Source organism: Lycorma delicatula, chromosome 10 (genome assembly GCF_047948215.1).
Source record: "Lycorma delicatula isolate Av1 chromosome 10, ASM4794821v1, whole genome shotgun sequence".
Taxonomy (NCBI): domain Eukaryota; kingdom Metazoa; phylum Arthropoda; class Insecta; order Hemiptera; family Fulgoridae; genus Lycorma; species Lycorma delicatula.
The window spans coordinates 2,573,586-2,595,595 of record NC_134464.1 but is presented as its reverse complement, the minus strand read 5'-3'; the positions used below and the strand labels follow the sequence as shown (position 1 = coordinate 2,595,595).

At 34.7% G+C, this 22,010-nt stretch overlaps 1 protein-coding gene across 1 annotated transcript; it reads right to left on the bottom strand.

Annotated features, from left to right (window-relative positions):
• Positions 1-1,973: 1,973 nt before the first annotated feature.
• On the bottom strand, positions 1,974-21,909 carry LOC142331672 (uncharacterized). Its single transcript, XM_075377702.1, has 3 exons — positions 21,786-21,909; positions 14,518-14,605; positions 1,974-5,474 (listed from the first exon to the last, which is right to left on the bottom strand). Exons 1-3 carry the CDS (start codon positions 21,869-21,871, stop codon positions 2,802-2,804), a joined length of 2,847 nt encoding a protein of 948 aa, XP_075233817.1. The 5' UTR covers positions 21,872-21,909; the 3' UTR covers positions 1,974-2,801.
• Between the last annotated feature and the right edge of the window lie 101 nt (positions 21,910-22,010).

Here is a 22,010-nt window from a genome sequence, read left to right as displayed (position 1 = left end):
CAGATCTTCACCCTACTAAACGCTCACAAGAACAAGATAACCTGGCTTAAAGAAATAGACGATGACCTAGTAAAAAATTCAATAGACTCAGACATTTTAAAAGACAGAGCGACATTCAGAAAAACAATACAGGAATTAGAGTTTCAGGAGAGGAAAAAACTCACTTGCAGAAGAGGGAGAAAATGGACTCAAGAAGTCAAAGGACACCACTAGAAAAATGAAAGAAGCACGAGCTAAAAAGTTGATTAAGCGTGCCCTCTAAATGGGCTATTCGAAAAGAAAAAAAATGAAATAAACGAAAAGAAACGCCGATAAAGCGTTCCTTATTTATAAAACAACGCTAAAAATATTAATAAAACCTTAAAATTAAAAAGAAAAAGTAACAACTTAAGCTCTGCCCTTAAGTTACACAGTAAATTCATCTTCTGCTTCAAATTACGACTGTTGGTGAAATCGTACTATTTTTTAGTTTTAATTTTTTTTCATTTTATAAATGGTAAAAACAGAAATCGCTAGGTATTGTTTTTTGTTTATTTTTTATTTTTTTTAACTCGATTTTCTTTTTTCTTTTAAACTACTGATGATATTTTTTTAAATTAAAATGTAGGTCCAGTTATATCGTTTTAGTTTCTGCAAACGGTTGATGACCATTTTCTTTGCTACTTTTAAATAAACTTATCGAAACTTAATCCTTATTCTATACAGAAGAATTGAGAGGAGAGTGGAGGAAGTGTTAGGAGAAGACCAATTTGGTTTCAGGAAAAGTATAGGGACAAGGGAAGCAATTTTAGGCCTCAGATTAATAGTAGAAGGAAGATTAAAGAAAAACAAACCAACATACTTGGCGTCTATAGACCTAGAAAAGGCATTCGATAACGTAGACTGGAAAAAAATGTTCAGCATTTTAAAAAAAATTAGGGTTCAAATACAGAGATAGAAGAACAATTGCTAACATGTACAGGAACCAAACAGCAACAGTAGCAATTGAAGAACATAAGAAAGAAGCCATAATAAGAAAGGGAGTCCGACAAGGATGTTCTCTATCTCCGTTACTTTTTAATCTTTACATGGAACTAGCAGTTAATGATGTTAAAGAACAAGTTAGATTCGGAGTAACAGTACAAGGTGAAAAGTAAAAGATGCTACGATTTGCTGATGATATAGTAATTCTAGCCGAGAATAAAAAGGATTTAGAAGAAACAATGAACGGCATAGATGAAGTCCTACGCAAGAACTATCGCGTGAAAATAAACAAGAACAAAACAAAAGTAATGAAATGTAGTAGAAATAACAAAGATGGACCGCTGAATGTGAAAATAGGAGGAGAAAAGATTACGGAGGTAGAAGAATTTTGTTATTTGGGAAGTAAAATTACTAAAGATGGACGAATCAGGAGCGATATAAAATGCCGAATAACACAAGCTAAACGAGCCTTCAGTAAGAAATATAAGTTGTTTACATCAAAAATTAATTTAAATGTCAGGAAAAGATTTTTGAAAGTGTATGTTTGGAGTGTCGCTTTATATGGAAGTGAAACTTGGACGATCGGAGTATCTGAGAAGAAAAGGTTACAAGCTTTTGAAATGCGGTGCTATAGGAGAATGTTAAAAATCAGATGGGTGGATAAAGTGACAAATGAGGAGGTGTTGCGGCAAATAGATGAAGAAAGAAGCATTTGGAAAAATATAGTTAAAAGAAGAGACAGACTTATAGGCCACATCCTAAGGCATCCTGGAATAGTCGCTTTAATATTGGAAGGACAGGTAGAAGGAAAAAATTGTGTAGGCAGGCCACGTTTGGAATATGTAAAACAAACTGTTAGGGATGTAGGATGTAGAGGGTATACTGAAATGAAACGACTAGCACTAGATAGGGAATCTTGGAGAGCTGCATCAAACCAGTCAAATGACTGAAGACAAAAAAAAAATCCTTATTATTAGTTTTGGATCGAGGAATAATAATAATAATAATAATTTTATTTATTTTTTATTTATATATTTTCATATAACGGTACAACATAGGGTCCCGCTAAGACCTAAGTCTTATCGGCAGGTTCCCGTATTAACATAATTTGAATACGATCTATTTACACAGTGCAACGCAAAAAAATATACTTATACTTATATCCTTAAATATACTTATACTTACTTATATATTTTAAACAGTTAAAATTCTATCGAATAATTAATTAAGGTGGCGTCAGAAAATAAAATAAAAATTAATTAAATATGAAATTAATTTATAAAATTATATAGATTTCAGTAAAATAAATAAATATTTTAAGCTTAAATTAAGTTTAAGTATTATTTTAAGTTTACTAAAGGTAACTTTAGTACATGAATGCATCTAAATTTAGACTGTTCTTTACATGTTACATTATAAAATACAAATAACGATTATAATGTACGGATTTATATATATATATAAACAAATAATAATAATATAAATAATATAATTCCCTTCCGAAATTTGATAGAAAATCATTAATATGACGGAACATTTTACAAATTTTATGTTCGAAGGATTTGACGCAGAGTGCCAGTCGGTTGTGTATTCTGCTGCGCAAGAAAATGAATATACGGACGACTGGAGTCGGTGAATCACTGCTCTTAGATTTACGCACAAATGTGTTCAGAGTCGGTTATTCGATTTGCTACATCATTATACTCGTATTTAGAAGAAATAGTGAAATTTCGCTACTTTTTATAATTTTTCATTTTATTTTATAATTTAAAAATAAAAGCGTATTTTTAAATTTTTTTTTAGTTCGGCAAAATAATATACGATAACTACTCTACAGTTTAGAAGCAAAAGGGCTTATATTTTAATTTGTTCAGTCGATCGATAAAACTCAGTACGATGTTATTTTTAATTTTTAAAGTCAGTGTATTTCTAAAATATTCTTCGTAGTTCGAAATATCGACACAAACTTCCTTTTTCGGGTATCTTATTTTCGCGTCCCGACTTCCAGTAGCGCCTTCTACGATCCCGTCCGGGTTAAATCTTTCGCATTGTACGAATTCTTTAGGCTCCGATTGGTATACCGGAATAGAAAGTACAAATTTTAATTTTTCTTTTCTTATTACATCGCAACCCATTTTGCCCCCTTTTCCAGGTTTTCCGTCTAATCCGTTTTGTCCGACTTTTCCGTCGCTTGTTTCTATAGAAACTTCACTATCGATCGGTTTTGTACTATAAATTATAACCGATCCTCTTTTTCCACCGGAGCCGCCTTTTCCTCCGACACCGCTATTACCGCCGGCCGTTCCAGTCGACCCTCTTTCTATATAAACGTCTGTAACTGAATTGAAAATAACAGTGACTAGCAGACTATTATCTAACTTTTCCGACGGATGAAAACCGTCGACCCCGTCAATTCCTTGTTGACCGTCGCCACCGTCTTGACCTTTGCTGCCATCACCCCCGTTTGCTTTAATCAAAAGATTAATTCCGTTATTAAAATTCATTCCGATACCGAAAACATTTCCTGCATCTTCTCCGTTATAACCGTCGATTCCGATCGTACCGTAAGGCGCTTGCGAAGGAGTCTGCTGCCCGTTTATTCCGCTAACATCGATCGCTCTTTTACCTATAACGTTCCATATAGGCGCTATCATTATTAAGTCTTTACTTTTGAAGCGATCACCGGTTAGATCTTTATCGATAAATAAAATATTCCGCGCTAATATTACAATTCTTTTTGTATCGCGACAATTATTAAACGCTTCGTCTAATTCGCTTAGCAGTATATTGTAACTTTTAATTACAAGCGTGTCGTATCCGCATTCGTACTCGATTTCGTGTTTTAACAAAACGTTTAATAACAATTCAAATTTGTCGATAAAAATTCGATCGATTTTTGTACGATTGTAATCGGTTTTAAACGTATTGTTTCCTAAAAATGTTTTAACGTTCGTTTCGATATCGGAATCGTTAGTATTTCGAAAAGCAAGTAACTTCCTATTTTTTTGGTGTTCGTAAAGAGATAAAATTTCAATAGCTTCATTTAGGAGATTATATTCTTCGATTTTGTTTTCGATTATATCATCGGCGATGTTCATCGTCGCATTCCACGATAGCGGATCGTATTTAGCGTTAATTACATTATTCGTACCTTCCAAACCGGATAAAAGCGCATCGAACTTCAAAATATTTTCAAAACTATCGAAACAGTATATCGTTAAATTGTTGTTTTTTGAAAAATCGTTCATTATTTTTACAAAATGAGTACCGCTTTCCGATAATCCGATTTCATTAGTTAATAACTTAAAATCTATTTTAAAATCGTTATACATTTTTAATCCCTCGTCGATCGAAACAGAACGTATTAACGTTTCGTAACGGTTTAAAAAATATAACGTAATAACTTTTGATACTTCCGAAACAAATAGATTAAAATTTTTAAATAATTTTCCCAGATAAATTTTTGCTTCCGCAGACAAAGTAAAACCGAAATCATTTATATCTGTTTCTACAAAATTACGGTTGTTTAATAACATGTTCCTAATTTTTTGTCTTTCCGTTTGTAATTCTGGAATACTTGCGATCGGTCCTTCTTTCATAGGCGTTCTTAATATTTTTATTCTAGAATATGAACTCTTTCCGTATTTTTCTAATAGAATTTTAGTAATTTCTAAAGAATTAAAATTTAACGAATTATTTTCATCCGTTGTCGCTTTCATAATACTTCTGTCGGAAAACTCAGGTAAGATACTTTTTAAAAATTCAGCGACATTTTTTATTAAAGTTTTATCCGAAGAAAGCGTATACTTGCCGTTTTTTAAATAAGCTGAATTTTCGGCCTTCGTTCCGATCAAATAAATACTTTTCTCAAATTTTCGTATATTATGTAAAAATCCTGCAACATTTTTCAATAAACGTACAAAATTCTCTCTATATATACCGGTTTGTAACGAAGCATACGTTTCGACGATCGCTATTTTAATTCTGCCGGTACGCTGAAGAGCCTTTTTCATAGAATATAATGTTACTAATTCATGGACCGGGCTTCGTGTATCCTCAAAACCTGGGTTATCGATTAGGATGTATCCTGTTTCGCTGTCAAATAAAATTTCAGGATACAAAGTTTTTGAAACGACGGTTTCTCCGCCGATTTTGTCATGACTATCAACGATAATATATTTACCACTACCTTCATTTTCATCTTCCGTTTCTTCTTCTTCTTCTTCTTCGCTGTTTTTCTCATCGTTTTCTTCACCTTTTGTAATTTTTTTAGAATAGATTTTAAAATTATCACCTCCCAATATTTGCACTAATGTCGATTTACCGGAGCCGGTCATTCCGATAAAATATATCGCGTCCATTTTATTTTGATTATTCGGTAAGTTTTCCATGGCTTTCATCATCGGATCAAATTTACTCGCAAAATCTTCAATCGTTTCTAAACAACTCTCGTTTACTTTAAACAATTCATTCGTTTTATTACATTCTTCAAGATGCGACATTTTACTTCCCTGTAAAATAACGTAAAAAAAAAAAGTATTAAATACTAGTAAAATATCGGTATAAGATCTTAAAAATTAAACGTTTTAGTGTTGAAAAATTTTAACAGAAAAGGTTTATTCCGACTACAAAAAAAAAGTTCTTGCGTTTAACTTTGAAAATATACCGCTAAGTAAATTTTCTTTGAAATGAAATGTTTCAACGTTTCTGGGGATTTAATAAGGTACGAATATAATAATATATTGGAGAATACAAGAGCCGAGCGTTACGAAAAAATTCCGAAGAAAATTGACTTTTTTTTTTACGTATAATCGCATAAAAAAAAGTCGGTACCTGCTAGCGACCGCTCGGCGATAACCATGAAGATAACCGAAACGGGATACGCGGAGGTGATACGTCTGCTTTGTCGGCTGGACTGTTAAAGGCAGGGACTTGATTGCCTTTGTCGAAAGCCTGGATTTTCGGATGGTACACGAGGTACGTAACGCTGAGAACAAAGTCGATTGTTTATTGGACTCGTTGGTGCGTGCGCGTGAGAGGCGGCTCCCTAGAAAATATCAGAGAGGCTGCCCGTCACTGGTGGACGGTCGAAAACTCGCATAAACGTAGGGAGTGCTTATCGGATAGGCAGGCGTCTATAAGGACGCGCTACAGCTCAGCTAGGTTAACGTACATGACTGTACACAAGGCAAAGAAGAAGGAACTGTTCAGGACGATTAAAGCTAGGAAGAGAGAATGTTGGAAGCGCTGACTTCAAAAGATAGAGAAAAACCCCTGGAGGAAACCGTAGTCAAGAAGGTGCTGAAAGCGAGGTCCCCGGTTGCCCGCGATGCGTCAGAGGTTTCAAGAATAATCGAGGAGCTTTTTCCCGTTGCGGATGTTGCACTGGAGCTTGAGGAGACGGATGTAGGGACAATACCGATGTTCGCAATGGAGGAGCTTAAGGCAGCCGTGCAGCGAATTCCCTTAGAGAAGGCACCTGGTCCTGACCGCCTACCAAATGCAGTTATCAAAGCGACGTTTGTAGCTGAGCCTGAGGTATTTTTAGGGTATATAATGCGCTTTTGAGCGAAGGCGTTTTCCCTGCGAGGTGGAGGCGGCAGCGCCTCGTTTTGATACCGAAGCCGGGGAGGGATTTAGCGCTCCCGTCGTCCTAACGTCCATTATCAATGATTGATACGTTGGCGAAGATATTCGAAAGAATAATACAACGGCTCGCCTGGGCCGTGGAGGAGACTGGGGGACTCCATGGCAATCAATACGGCTTCAGAACCGGCAGATCTGCTTTAGACATTGTGGCGAAAGTACAGAGCATAGCTGAGAGCACCGTTACGAGTCGTCAATATTGCAAAGGGAGGATGTGCTTCCTTGTCGCACTTGATGTGCATAACGCGTTTAATAGTGTAACCCGTGTTGCGATCAGGCGTGCGCTGCAGGGATTTCGCGTACCGCAATATTATTGCGAATTATTTGTTCGTATCTTGCAGATAGAAGATTCATATGCGAGGCGGACGGGGATCTGATTGAGCGGGTGGTCGACAGGGGTGTTCCTCAGGGGTCGGTCCTCGGACCGACCCTCTGAAATATTACTTATAATGAGGTTTTTAGCGTCCCACCGCCCCCTAAAGTAACGATAATTGGATTTGCAGACGACATAGCACTTGTCATAGAGGCCGATACCCGGAGGGAGGCCGCCAGCAAAATCAGAGACTCCTACACTGCTGTTGGAGCCTGGATGACTGAGGCGGGACTCAACTTGGCGCCGGAGAAATCTGATTTTGTGGTTATATCCTCAGCCAAGCGTATACCTACGTTGTCGGTCGAGGTGGGTGGGAGAAGAATAGAATCAAAGAATTCAATAAAATATCTAGGCGTATGGATCGACTCCCGGCTAAAATTTGGAAGACACGCTATTGAGACTGCTGAAAAGGCGGAGGGAGTCATGCGCCATATAGCAGGAATTCTACCTGGCTATGGGGGTCCGGAGCGACTGCGGAGGAGGTTACTTACAGGAGTTGCATATAGCAAGCACGCTGCTATACGGTGCAGAAATCTGGGCGGACGTGGTGCGGTACAGAAAGTACAGAGGGAGGATTGAGGCCTTACGTAGAAGATACTGCCTCCGGATTGCAAAAGCCTACAAAACTGTTTCTTTGAAGGCTGCGGAGATCTTGGCGGGGATGCTTCCCGTAGACTTAGCGATCGCACGTAGGAAAAGCTACGAGAACTTGGTACCTTGAATCCGATTGAGAAGAGAGAGGCGAATTCGGTGATCACGAAGTAGTCGATGAGGGCACGGCAAGAAAAATGAGACGGATGTGAGAAGGGAAGGTGGAACTATAGATTAATAAAGGATGTTGGATGATGGTCCAGAAGAACCCGTGGCTCGCTGGATTTTAATTTAACTCGGTTGCCGGCGGGCCATGGGGGATTTAGAAAATATCTATTCCGTTTTGGGCTGTATTACTCGGATGGATGTCCCGACTGTGAGGTTGAGGAGTCGGCGTTCCATATGTTCTTTTCTTGTCCTCGTTTCAACACAGAAAGAGAGGAAATGATGGACGCCGTTGGAAAAGAAGTAATGATTGAACTAGAGGAAATTACGGGGATTATGCTGTACGGTGAAGAATATTGGTCTGCCGTTTCCGGATTTGCAAGAGGGGTAATCGCGAAATTACGCATTATCGAGGAAAAGCGTAGACCAAGAAAGGGTCGTCGGAGGGTGCGGAGGCAGACAAGCACGCGGCTAAGAGCCTAGGGGGTTTCCCGTACGTGTGGGGGTCGCCTGGGTGCGATGAGGCCGTGGGCACTCCGCTCCCGCGTCGATGGTGCCCGTGAGGTAAGTATGCTGTAGTGTTCGATCGCCTGTTAGGTGTTTGTTTATGCGATCGGATGTGTGGAGTGTGCAGCGTGAGGTACGTATTCTGGAGCGATGATCGGATGTCGTGAAGTGTGTGGTGTATTTTTAGTATGATATGAGGTACCTTGTGGGTGTGAGAGGTCGGTATCTATTGACTCCGGTGTCTGAATGTGTTGAGGGCGTATTACCCCCTTCCTGAAATGCACACCAGCTTTACCAGGAAGGGTGAGGCGCCAGGAATGGAGGTTTAGTCGGTAGCGCGCAGGAACACATACGCATTTAATAAAATCTTGCGGAACCTGTTAGCTAGCCCGACACTGCCTAGGCGCCCGTAAATGCGGTTCCTCCACCTCTTTAAAAAAAAATAAAAAAGTATTTCATTTAGTTTTTGGTTTTTATTTTGTTCCCTAAATCCGTGTGATTTTGAACAAGTTGGAGGTCATACGTTACGATTACTGTTGATTGGTGCAGCGCGATTCAACTAAAAACCGAATACGATGTTCATGTAAATCAGGCTTAAAGAAGGTCGCTGGTAATAATTTTATAAAAATGTTTATTTTTGAGTATTAAATAATTTAAATGTTATTCTGTTTCACAACGTTCCAAATTTGTTTCGACACCCGAAACAATTCGGGTAGTAGGATCCTAAAAAGCCGAATGATGTAAAGTAAGACATTTACATTTAATAAACCGATTTCTGTACATTACCGAAGCGTAACGAGACGAGAATGCAAGTTTTTCATTTTTCGTTTGTTCATAAGTAATGTTGAAGTGACTCGCCGCTGATTACGTGTCGTGTCGGTGAGAAGGTCACTTTACCTGCTTATATAGTCCCACTGGATTATATAAGGACTGAACCGTCACGCTGTATAAGACAATGTTCAATCTATAGTCGTTTGACCGTCATATCTATTTGCATTTTGACCGGATTTATTTTTTCAATACTAAAATAAATAGAATTTTTTAATAACTAGAATATTATTTTTCATTACTACCAAAAATATTCAATATTTTGATATTTTGTAGTAATGAAGTAATCTGCGTCGTTTGAATCGGATGGGTTTGAACCGTTTAATAAATTGTTAACATAATCTTATTTTTTGTTTGTTACAAGAATGTTAATATCTGAATCTTATAGTAGCATTTTTGATACCGATTTCAAATATATAAATAGTTTCTTTCTATTCGGCAATAGTTGTCTTGTAATTACTATTTTTTATTGTAAGAAAGAAGCGTTGTCATGGCGGTATAACGATATTATACTACAATTTCTACTCGTAAATGCCTAAAATTACTTCTTTTGGATTTTCAGGTCTAGTTTGCTGTAGGTACATCGTTCTGAGATTTCAGCAGTAATCTGCCAGCAATCTTGAGTTGCGCTTTCCCTGGTGGATATTTTCTGGTGAAAGCGTCGTCCGTGTTCGTCACCCACAGCCCGAAGATCGGTAGGGAAAAAATCCAGATGAGAATCAAAGAAGTGAATCTTTAACGATATATTACATCCAGACACTTTATAGCTTTTAAGAAGCTCAGTTATAAATTCTTTTAAATTATCCGCCTTATAAATTCCAAATTGTTTCCAACGTTTTTAAAAGATTTCCACGCGACAACCGTGGATTAGTCATTAAAAGCGTCTGTTTTTTTGATTTTATATTTTTGTTTTCCGGGCGATGATAACAAAAATATTTTTCGCCCGTAAAAAAAAACCGTCTTCAAATTTCTACAACACATTCTTTAGTTTTCTTATTTGCGGTTCATACATGACAGCTCGCACTTGACCGATGTAGTTGAGATTTGTCTTAGTCACCGTGATACATCGTTTCGGTATAACACGCAGGACCGAGTCACCGAAACAAAATTTATAAACGCTGTGCAACACGTGACTCGTGACATAATTATATTTAGAAAAAATACGAGATGAATCGTACGGGCATCGTTTGTAACGGTTTTAATTACTGTGTAAATAATAATAATTCTTATTCTTTGTGGCTACTTATCGACTCAAATAAATTATAGTTAATTTAACTGCTGCGATAAATAAATAATATATTGCGCTTAAATCGTCCATACGCGTGTAGTTGCTGGAAAATAGGAAGAGCGATTACAAAAAATCTGAGACCGATAGGGAAATTTTGATTTCATATTCAGAATCAGCCACCGAAATGCATATGATTCAGCAAATATTAACCGTATAACAAAATCACTGTTGACCGGTGATTATTTATACGTTTAACTTTTAACTTACTTACAGAATACTTATTATAAACGCGTAAGCTAAATATTTTAAATGAAATAAATGTAACTTTTATTACGTTTTGTACAAATACAAAATAAAAATGAATAATTAAATAAAATTAAAATAAGTAAAAGATTACACGCGCGATGAGTTTACGTGTGTATTCCGCTCTACTCTGGCACCGGAACAATATAGTTTCCTCAGCATCCCTTCTTCCGACCTCCAAAAAAAATTTACAAAACTTAATGTACGTATTTAATAGTATTACGATTTAGTTATTAGTATGCTTTCTGAAGAGCTTTACAGGGCTCTTATCCGATCCCTTTTCTTGGCGGCCCTTTAATTAATGGAATTCATGTCACGCTTAATATGTAATCAAATAACGTACTCGTTCTGCATTATTTGTTTTATTTTATACGTCGGCTTTCTCGGGTAGTTTTTTGATGTAAACCTCTCCAAAGTTAATATGAAAATTTACGCTGTCGACATCGGTTATTACCGAGTTTGTGCCTGTTACAGTCGTATATAAAAATCTTTCCTTTTGTCGCCACGAGGAATTTTCTGAAGTCTATTCTGATATTATATTTATCGTTTGTAAATACTGTTTATAATTACCGGCCGACGGGCGTGTCCGTATCGGATGGATGGCTTGCTCAGTTGACGACCTTTGTTTCCGCTGCTGGAAGCCGGGCCGTAGAACCAATTCCTGTACCTGGCCAGACCGTAGCGGCCACCGGCCGGTCATCTGCGGAAGGACTGCCGGCGGGAAGCTCGGTGTCCTTTCTGCAAATCGCACGGGCATTCACCCGGTGGACGGGTATGTAAGACTTCACCTGCGCCGTAAAATGCGGCGTCTGCTTAGCGCTGTTGGATGTCTGTGGGGGCAGCCCCGTCCAGGAGGGGTAGGAGGTTCCGGCGTTCCACCATCAACGATCGGCGGGGAACTCCTTCGCAGCACCTTCGGAGAGGGAATGTGAGACCGTAGTCCCGGTAGGGGATCCCTTTTGGGGGTTCCTCATCAGAGGCAGGGCGTAAAGACCGGAGTCCCGGTGAGGGGTCCCCTCATTAGAGGCGTGGCACGCAAATAAAGACTGTGTCCCGGCTACCCGGGTGGGTTTCTGTATCGTTATTTTTAATTAGTATAATCTAAAAACGCATCGACAGAGCAGTAATGTTTCCGTAAAAGAAACTCTTCTAACCGTACTTTAAGTAAAACGATAGTAAGATTTTTCTGACGTTTCGTTAATTTATTGAAAATGCCACCGGAAGCATAACCAGGACCTTTCACGTAAGCCGATGTATGGCGTTCCGTTGTCCGGTACGGTAAGGATGGATATTATTATTTTTTTAACGATAAGCGATTTCATTTTAGCAAAGGTTGTTCGTTCGTAAATATAAATACAAGGCTAAGTAAACGTATTTAATTTTTTAAATATACACTATTCAGAGTTACCGATGCCAGATAACGATCTGACAACCCGTTTTTTGTATCTTTAAAATCGATTTTGTCCTTTCGAGGGAGCCCCAAGAGATGGGCCCCTTTTTATAAGCCGTAATAAAAATTTACTAACGACGACAAGCTTAAAGTTTTATTAAGACGCTTCAAAACAAAACAGCAGTTCGATTCGGTTACAAACGAAATCGCTCTGATCGTTCTACGAGAACTTGTTATCTAATAGAAGACCGACAAATTTTACCTTAAGGACAACCGAAGCGCCTTCGTTTTCATTAATGTAAATTCTATAACGCGATCGGCTATATTAAATTTGTCGGAGAAGTACGGTGAAACTGTTTTATCAGTACTTAAACTTAGATGTTAGCAATCCATCCGGTGAATAATGTTTTTGAAATGCCGGCGTAGAATCTTCCATTCTTTTAAATAATTACCTTCAGATGTAGATACGGTTGTGTTGTCTACGAAGAGAATAAAAACGAACGGCTGAAGATTCTGAGGCGAGACATTAACAAACAGCAGGAAAAGCAAGAGGACGAGCGCTCGACGCAGAACAACGCAAAGTGTTTTGTTTCGTCGGAGCACCCCGCGTTCTACATCTTAAAGCAAGAACTTAAATTTTACACGCGTATTCTTATGAAAAGATGAAATTTCAACTACTTGTTTACGGTCGGTTAACCGTGACTAACCGATTATAAGCAGTTCATCTGATATCTAGCCGATAAGTTTATTAATCGATAAAAAAATGTGAAAATAAATCGAATATTTTACTTCCAAAAAATCAACGATTAAATCTTTTTCTTATATACGCAAATGTAGGAACGATTGTTTTTTTTTTTTACGTTGACATTGTATTTTAGACTTTGCTGTTTTACTATGTTGAATTTTGTATCTACGATGTGTTTTGTTTTTATGATATTCGTTAGTGAAGTGTAAGTTAAGGTGTATTTACTTGTATTACAAAAGTACTGGGTAAAATTCTCAACATCTACTGAAAAACAGATAATTTTAATTATCATACAAAAGTCTTCTTTTTTTTGTAAAAATAAGTGTTGAAAATATAAAATTATACTTTTCTATCTGAACTGTATGTTTTCTCTTTTTGAAAAAAAAATTAGGGAGCCGACGATGCTGTTTCTCTTACCCGCATTTAAATGCGAGTCGTAAAAAAATGTAAAGTATCATAGTTTTTAATCTACATCACCCTTTTTACGGTTGTAACAAAAATATTTCATCCGCTGCACCACCGTTTAAAAAGGAATAAATATTATCCCAAGCGCGTCGATTCGAAAGAAATTTATTTTCTTTATCTCACCTCAACGGCGACTTAATTACGTAGGATTTTGGGCGAGTTGGATCGCTGTGCGATCCGAAAATTCCATTTCATTCTTATGAAACATCCTGTTTTGTTTTTGAAAACCTGCTTTTATAACCGGGCCGAAGCGCGGAGTTACTGTAGCGAATAAATAAATAAATTAGTGGAAAAAAAGTTTTTTTTTGTCACAAAATAACGCTATAGAAAGTCGTCACGATGGTGATAACTAGTTATTACTTGTAACAACGATAATATGTTACCTGATTTTATGACCGTTGATGAATCTATAATTTGAAAAGCTTTTTATTTTATCAAAAACATTTAAAGCTTGTTATTTGAGCACGTCATTCTGATTTTTACTTCCTTGTACGAAGTAAAGTTAGTACTATGATGGTGAAAAATTTCGATTTTCAGATTTCAACGGATATATCCATTTTGACCATCCCTGAATCCATTTTGACTAGTTTCGGCGTGACGTATGTAAGTATGTATGTATGTGCATATGTATCATGCATAACTAAAAAAAATATTAGTCGTAGGATGTTGAAATTTTTGATTTAGGACTGTTGTAACATCTAATTGTGCACCTCCCCTTTTGGTTGCAATCGACTGAACCAAATGTCCAAAAAAGCCCAAAATAAAAAAAAAATTGGATTTTGGACTTTTTCTTAACTGCAGTAATAAGCCCTCAGAGAGAGCTTTTCAACGATATATCATAATTGGTATATATTTTCGGTAGATCCAGAGCTATAGTCAAATCAAATTTTAATTAATGAAATATCTTAGGTGATCTTAGGTGAAGGCGCATCGGTTAAAATCAACTTCATTTTTTTATAATTTAAATACATTGATTTATTAATAATTATTAACCTCTAGTAGGTAGTAAAAAAAAATTTACTATGAATAATTCAATAATGAAAAAATATTAGAAGTTTTTAATGAAATAAAATTTTATGTATTTTCATTTAAAAAGGGGGGTAAATGTAATTTAATAGGCATACAAGGAAGTCATATGCTGTTCACATCAAATTTTTACTTAGTAACTAGGAATCATTTAGAATAAATTTAAACCAAACTAATGCAGATATTGAGAATATGCATTAGAAATGTAATCGAACATCCTACTCAAATATATTATCCTCTTCTTACTGTAGTCAGATAAAATAAAGAAATCTTACAACTTCACAAACCTCAATTTCTTTTAATGAATCAAACACAATTCCAGTCGATCTCTTTAAACTATGCTTGAAAGAAGCTTGTACTTTACTACCGCTGTACCTAAAAAAAGATTAAAAAATAACATTTTTAAGACAAATAGAATAGATAAATAAATAAATAATCTATTGCAAGTGATTCATAATAATGTATTATATACATCTTATCAGGAACAGGTAGATATGTTAGTTTTGTAATAAAAAAGGAATTACCATGGTGCTTATCTGGATGATCAAGAGATTTCTGTTAATTCCTGTTTGATGGTTGTAAAACCTTGATCCGAGTAGTATCACAAAATACATGATTAATTATTATAAAAATATAAAATAAATGTGATTTAGAACCCACGTTAATTACTTAATACATAAAAAAATGAAATAATATAAAAGTAAACGTATGTAGTTACTAGGTATAAAAAATAAACCCACTGGGTTGGTCTAGTGGTGAACGCGTCTTCCCAAATCAGCTGATTTGAGAGTCGAGAGTTCCAACGTTCAAGTCCTAGTAAAGCCAGTTATTTTTACACGGATTTGAATACTAGATCGTGAATACCGGTGTTCTTTAGTGGTTGGGTTTCAATTAACCACACATTTCAGGAACGGTCGAACTGAGAATGTACAAAACTACACTTCATTTACACTCATACATATCATCCTCATGCATCCTCTGAAGTATTATCTGAACGGTAGTTACCGGAGGCTAAACAGGAAAAAAAAAGAAAAGAAAGGTATAAAGAATAATAAAATAAATCACCATGCAAAAAATGTTACTGAAAGTTTGAGCACAAATTTTGCACATATTGAACGGGATGGAGAAACTTCAGGGGTTTTTAAATTTTCTAATCGGTATTACAATAAAAATTCATCGGTAGCGTAATATTAATTATTGTACATTAATACAGTACTTCAAACCGATCGATCATTTTATTTATTAATAGAATATTTATAGGTAAAAACAGAACTCAGAAATTAGAATTAAAATGTGCAAGAGTAAGAAGTGAATTCCACGGTAGAATGAAAATCTTCAATTTAGTTTTGGCTGACTTCAAAACCAAATAAAGTAGTTTTTTTATGAGTTAAAAAACTAAATTTCATATGTCCATACACAAGTTTTAATCTTCTGCGGTAAATTAATTACAAAATACAAAATTAAACATTTCTATCAAAAAATCCCATACAATAACATTTGAGGAGTTGCAAAAGAACTTCCTTTGAGTCCCTCAGTCAATTTTCTTTCTTTTTATGATTTACCACATGATTTTATTAATTTTCAACTTTCAGAATATATTTCTCAAAATTTAGTTGTGTTTGTGCTATGATGGTGAAAGTTATATGGATAATCCCAGTCAGATTTGGGATTTTTCTTGCTAAGCAAAATTGATTTCTTATAAAATTTAATGTAGAAAGAGGACAACTGCAGTAAGCCTGTGGTTACTAGAGTGAATAAATAAATTTAAACGATTGTCCGGCGTAAAATAAACTTAATTATTTTTGTTTGGTTATTTACATGTCTATAATTGTTAAGGAAAAACCGTATAAGTTGAAATTTTTTATGTATTTTCAAGCTTCATGATGCTGTATTTCTTTACTTGATTTCAAGATTCCCCCGTCAAGCGACTAAATCGTGAACAGATAGAGGGAGAGATGAAAGATTATAAAGTTGAAGGGAGAACTCCCAAAATTCTATTTTTAGATTTCAAATGTAATAGAAGCAAATCAGAAGTTCAAACAGTTTTTGAAGAAAAACTCAATAATGGTACCGTTAAAGTTTCATAACATATGTTTCATTTTCTTTTATCTAGAAATTATTTAACCTCCATCATATATTTGCCTTATTGTTTTTACATTTTATTTTACATACCTTTAGTTATTATTTTATTGAAGTTAATCTTTTTAAGATTCATATGTATTCTTTAGTTACTAACCTAAACGGCCGACAACACATTACGATAGAAAAAGGGGCGCTATAGAATGCGTGATGGATTTAAGTACTTTGGAGACACTTTGTCCACAGATGGACAGGGTGATAAAGATTTGTTAAATAAGATAATTAAAGGGAAACAGTCGATTACTACAGTCTACGCTACAGAATAAAAATATCAGAAACAACACTAAAAAAACAGACATGTAGAAACATTTTCAAGAGTACCATAACTTATGGTCAAAGATTTAGAAATTAAGGAAGCTACTGAAAAAAAAGGATTACATATTGTGGGAAGAGGTTTGAAGAAGGTGTTGCAAGGCGACAAAACGCATAAGATGTGGAATAAAAAGGTAGTAAGAAGGATGGATATCACCGAGTAAGTTACTAATGTGTTGGAAATGAAACAATTTAGAGGTATGAACACACAAGACATTTCAATGAAGAGAGACTTCCGCTAAGGGTTTGGAACCAGTTTCCTTCCATATATAAAACAAGAGAACATCTTGGATTGATGTAGAGAGATGAAGTAAGAATTTTATTCTTACATCATTGCATCGTGTACAAAATAATAGTTTTACTGTAAGTAGAGAAATAATAATTAATAGTGTAAAGAAAAATCTGAATTCTCTTGAAGAGGCATTGACGTGTTAAAAAATGATTTTCAGTTTAAAATAAGTAAATTTAATTTTATTAATAATAATAATGCCCTAAACAAATCCAATCTAACATCCATGCAATAACATCTACACACACACACACACACACACACATCTGGGGTGGGCGACAACATGGTGCTTCGGTACCTACTCTTATGTCGGCCAATGGGGCAATGGTTTTGCTCAGGAGCTTCCCTGTAGAGTATGGGATTGGCAGACCCGACCTGTCTTAGGTGGTTGCAGTTGTGCTTCTTGGTTTCGCTGTTTATAGCAGTGATAGACGCATGACCGTGATCTGTTTTGCTGACATAGGGTGGAGTGCGGATGGGGAGTGCCCATCCCTTTTCCTGGTTGTGGAGACGGTTGAGAGTGGGCTGTTGTGAGCTTGCTCTGCCGAAGTCTTGAGCCACCCAGTGTGAGTCAGTCACTTTGGCCGTTTGTAGGAACTGTCCCATAAGTAAGGGTATCAGAGCCCATACTGCTGTGTGCAAGCACTGGGATGTCGGTATCGTGGGTCAGGCTGGACCTCACTTCCCGTTCCAAGTTAAATCTGTGGGAGGCGGCTAACTGGGCACCCAGACAAGTTCAATGATCTGGGGCATGCCCAACTATCTCTCTCAATATGTGACATATTGATTCTAGCAAAAATATAGGCTTTGGATATTTCAACACCCACAACTTTCATGCTAGAGGGTCCACGTAAAACTCCTCGTTCTGGAGAGCCTTTGTCTTCGAAAGTGAAGCAAAAAAAGAGCGAAGAGTTTTTGAATATAGAAAGCCAGATCGAACCAAGTTTCGACTGAAAAGCAGCGGATCTATTCTAAATTACTTAGTAATCAGGAGAAAAGAAGGAGATTTTCTCAAATAGAGACAGACACGAGTAGCATAGAAAAAACGACATTCTCTAATGAAACAGAACACTACGAATTTTTGATTAAAAATAAAAAAATATATGTAATTAAATGGATACTAGAGATGCATTATTTTTTTGGGGATACAACCCCAAAAGGAAAAAATAAAATCTGTAAATTATAAGGAACCATTAATGAAAACACTTCAAGGAATATACCTTATTAATCCTAATAATAGTAAAATTAAATATAGAAATAACCCACTATAATATCCAAGTGATAGTTATGGGCATCAAAAATGTTTAGACCAGTGAATTAAATTTGAATAAAGCTCAACACTCAAAATTTTTTTTAAACATAAAAACATTAGATTTAGAAAAATTAATTTGAGTAATTTGTCACCTGTTAGAATAACAAGCGACAATAAACAGAATGTTATTACTAATCAAATATCTATATGGACTTCTTTATTCCACTTAATTTCCACAATTTCGATAATTGTTATTATTTGTGTATTGTATTGTAAAATATTTAAACAAAGAACACCTGAGCCTACTAATGAACAGTTCCTGGATATTTTATTTGAAGGAAGAGTTAGAAGGAAGGAGGAGTTAGAATATAGTATTAGCATATGTAGGCACTATTACTGGAATGTATTCTTGGAAATGCAGTAATTCCAGTTAAATATTGTGTTGAAAATATTATGTCTTTTGTATAATTTTTATTCAGTCCTGTACTTGCACTGTTAGAATGAACTTCTAATATAAGTCTTACACTCTCCACATTAGAAGGAACATCTAAGGTAAGTTTCGTTCTTGAACTCGCATCGTTAGCATGTACACATTACATTATTTATTAAATTTGTATTTGGAAGATATATCCAAAATAATATTATAAAAGAATACCTATATGTGTAAATTTTATATGTAAATAAAATAAAAGTTTGTTTTATTAGAAAATAAACTTTGTTAAGAAAAGACTTAATTAATATGAAATTATTATGTACTTTTTTCCTCAGTGCCTACTGATGATGATTGTTTTAAAAATTGAAATTGTAGTTCAGTTTTAGATTTCAAATAAAACTTTTTAAAACATTTTTGATCCAAAAGGTTGTTTCACAGTTATCCCAATAACATTTACCATGACTCCTAAGTCTACTTAAAACAATCTATATAATGCTCCAAAAATTCATAAAACATTTTCAGCTGATTTATAGTCATCTTTAGTGACTGGTGCTGCTTTTTCCCACTCTAATGTTCCACTCTGATGTTCTAATGTTCCATGATCTTATTTCCAGCTGATAGGCAAACATGTAGAAAATTAAGATGTGATCAAAATGTACATTTAATTTAAATTGTATAATTTATTTACTATACCTAGTGTTTCTGTATGTTGAATAACTTAATTCATTTATTCAAGAATCCTTTATGCAAACGTAGAATGTCACGGTTGTTCTTAGATTTGTGATCAACTTCTATGACTTTATTTTATGAAATGCATTTATGTTTGTTTTCATTAACTACTTGTAAAAGCATATCATAAATCCATTGACATTAATAGTAACAGCCCTGATAATCTGCATATACGAGTACATTGTAGTAAAGTACCACATCTTAACGTACATGCGAATTATGAAATATACAAAGACAAAATATACTAACTGAATTAACACAATTCAAATTTATTTGTTTTGACCAAGTTCCACATAGTATGGAGTCTTCCTAACTCAAATAATACTACGTAATATCAGACAGGGATACACCAACACTGATCAATGAAAATCAACAAAGCAGATCAAATGTATTACATTTTTTTTATTAATATAAATTAATAAAAACATAAGTTTTTCAATAAATTTGGTTGCATCATTAAAAATAATTATGTAATTTTTATTGTTGACTGTCTGGACTGAAACATTACAGTGAAGTGGAATCCAAATTACAAAAGAAAGACAATTATGAAAGGTAAGAACTTAATAATGATGCTGCAAAAAACAGGAATTTCAAACTTAGTGGTTTTAACAAATGCTGGCCTAAAAATATCAAAATCACAAAATCTACTGATTACTATTGTTTTTATTATTGACAATTTTATTTTCTGTGCATTTCTTCACTGCTTTTAAATTGAAGTGAAAAATTGTCATCAATCATCTTTGGAACAGCAAAATACAAGTTTTTTTTGTTGAGATAATCACAAAATCCTATAATACAATTCTGGAAGTAAACATTTCTGGTAGCTCTGTAAAATCAGATTATTAAGCTTTCACAAAAAAAATGGGACAAAAATCGACAGTTATTTGAAATTAAATTTCTCAGAAACAGTTTCTCTTATATGATTTAAGCAGTTTAAATTAAAACTGTTTGAGCCACAATGTGATCCTGATGGTTCCATAACATCGGGAAAATCTCAGAAAGTACTATCATTGAAAATTGAAGTGTATGAATGTCAGCCAAAAGAAAAAATACAAACGTAAAAGATACAAAAACTTAGTTTCGTGAACTGGTTTTTGTAGACTCCTGAAGTTAAACTATTTCCTTGAATGCCATTAATATTTAAAATTAAAAAAAAATTTTTTTTATTCAACTTCCTACAAACTGAATTTTTTCTGGTATGTCTTTTTAACAAAGACATTGCAAAATCTCTGCTACTCTGTGAAGACAGACTACACAATTCTTTATTTTACACAAAAAGGAATAATATTCCCTTTGATTACTTTCAAATTAATACCTTTCAATGTAAAAAAGTGTTACATTACACTTTTTTATGACCAGGACACATGTAAAGCATCTGGGGTATAAGCAGCACTGATCAGAGATGCTTTCCCTGAAAGTCATTCATGAATAAGAGACATTCATTATACAACCATTCTCACTGTGCAACAGAGAGAAAATATTACTTTAGTGTTAAAAGATTTTAAATCAGCATTTCAACAGATTTACCATGCCGATTTACCCAGTAGTCACTCAGTGAAGAAGACAATGGAAAACCACTTCATTGTTCCTTTTCCTAATGAGTCTGTTACATGGTACTTGTCAATTGGGAAATGGCTTTGTCATTTTCAAGGGCAATCACTGTCTTGTTTTGGATTACCTAAAACTGTTACAATTATAACAGGTAATTGTTGTTACTCATGAGTAACAATTACAAATTAAACTTTTTAATAGAGTTTCAGTTTCAGTTGTGGAGGTTACAAAGGTAATGTAAAAAGAGTATTTGTCATTAAAGATGACGGTCTAATCTATTTAACACTCCTAAAGAATTCACCTGACTGTCTGTACACCACTCTGTATAATGAATATTGCTAATATCAAAAAAGTAAGTTTGAATAATTCTCTTTTACTGCAGATGCATTTCATATGTCATCTGCCATAAAAAGTTAAAAAAAGATAAGAGCATATAAAGTATAAATTAATGTATCCTTTTTTTATGGGAATTACTGAATTAGCCAATCTCTGAGTCTAGTAGCATCTCAGCCTTTATCCAGAGGTTCCAGGTTCAAAGCTCCTGGTCAGGCATGCTATTTTTCGTACACTACAAAATTAAATTTCCATATTCTCCTGTACAAGCTTCAAATACTTCTGTGATGAATTAATTCACTGTGCAAAAAAATACATTTATATACATCGTCTACTTCATCATTAACTAGTTAGTAATAAGTCATCTTATATAGGGCTAAGGCTCATTGAGAAATTACTATCTGAATAATTTTTTATAAAAAGGCTAATACAGTTCTTAATTAAAAATTAGAAAGAATCTGAATTCCTTCTCATCCTTATTAAATAGATTTTTAAATCAATTGTACTATTTACTTACGAATATGAATCTTCATCTTCACATTTTATGCAGAAAATTTCAAAATGAAAAGCGAAATAAATACAAAGGAATTTATACAAAATCATTATATATATATATATATATATATATATATATATATAAATGCTTTAAATTTAATTAATAGACTGTTTAAATTATGAATGATATTACATAAATTGAAGCAACCAGTATGTATATGTTCAATAACTACACTATATACGCATA

What these genes read in the sequence shown, in the direction of transcription:
- LOC142331672 (XM_075377702.1), bottom strand. Translation starts at nt 21,871, where the DNA reads ATGATTTTGTATAAATTCCTTTGTATTTATTTCGCTTTTCATTTTGAA. An exon ending in GAAGATGAAGATTCATATTC is followed by an intron (nt 14,606 to 21,785) that starts GTAAGTAAATAG and finishes ATCTTTTTTTAG; the next exon opens with GTACAGCGGTAGTAAAGTAC. An exon ending in ATTCATTAAAAGAAATTGAG is followed by an intron (nt 5,475 to 14,517) that starts GTTTGTGAAGTT and finishes GTTATTTTACAG; the next exon opens with GGAAGTAAAATGTCGCATCT.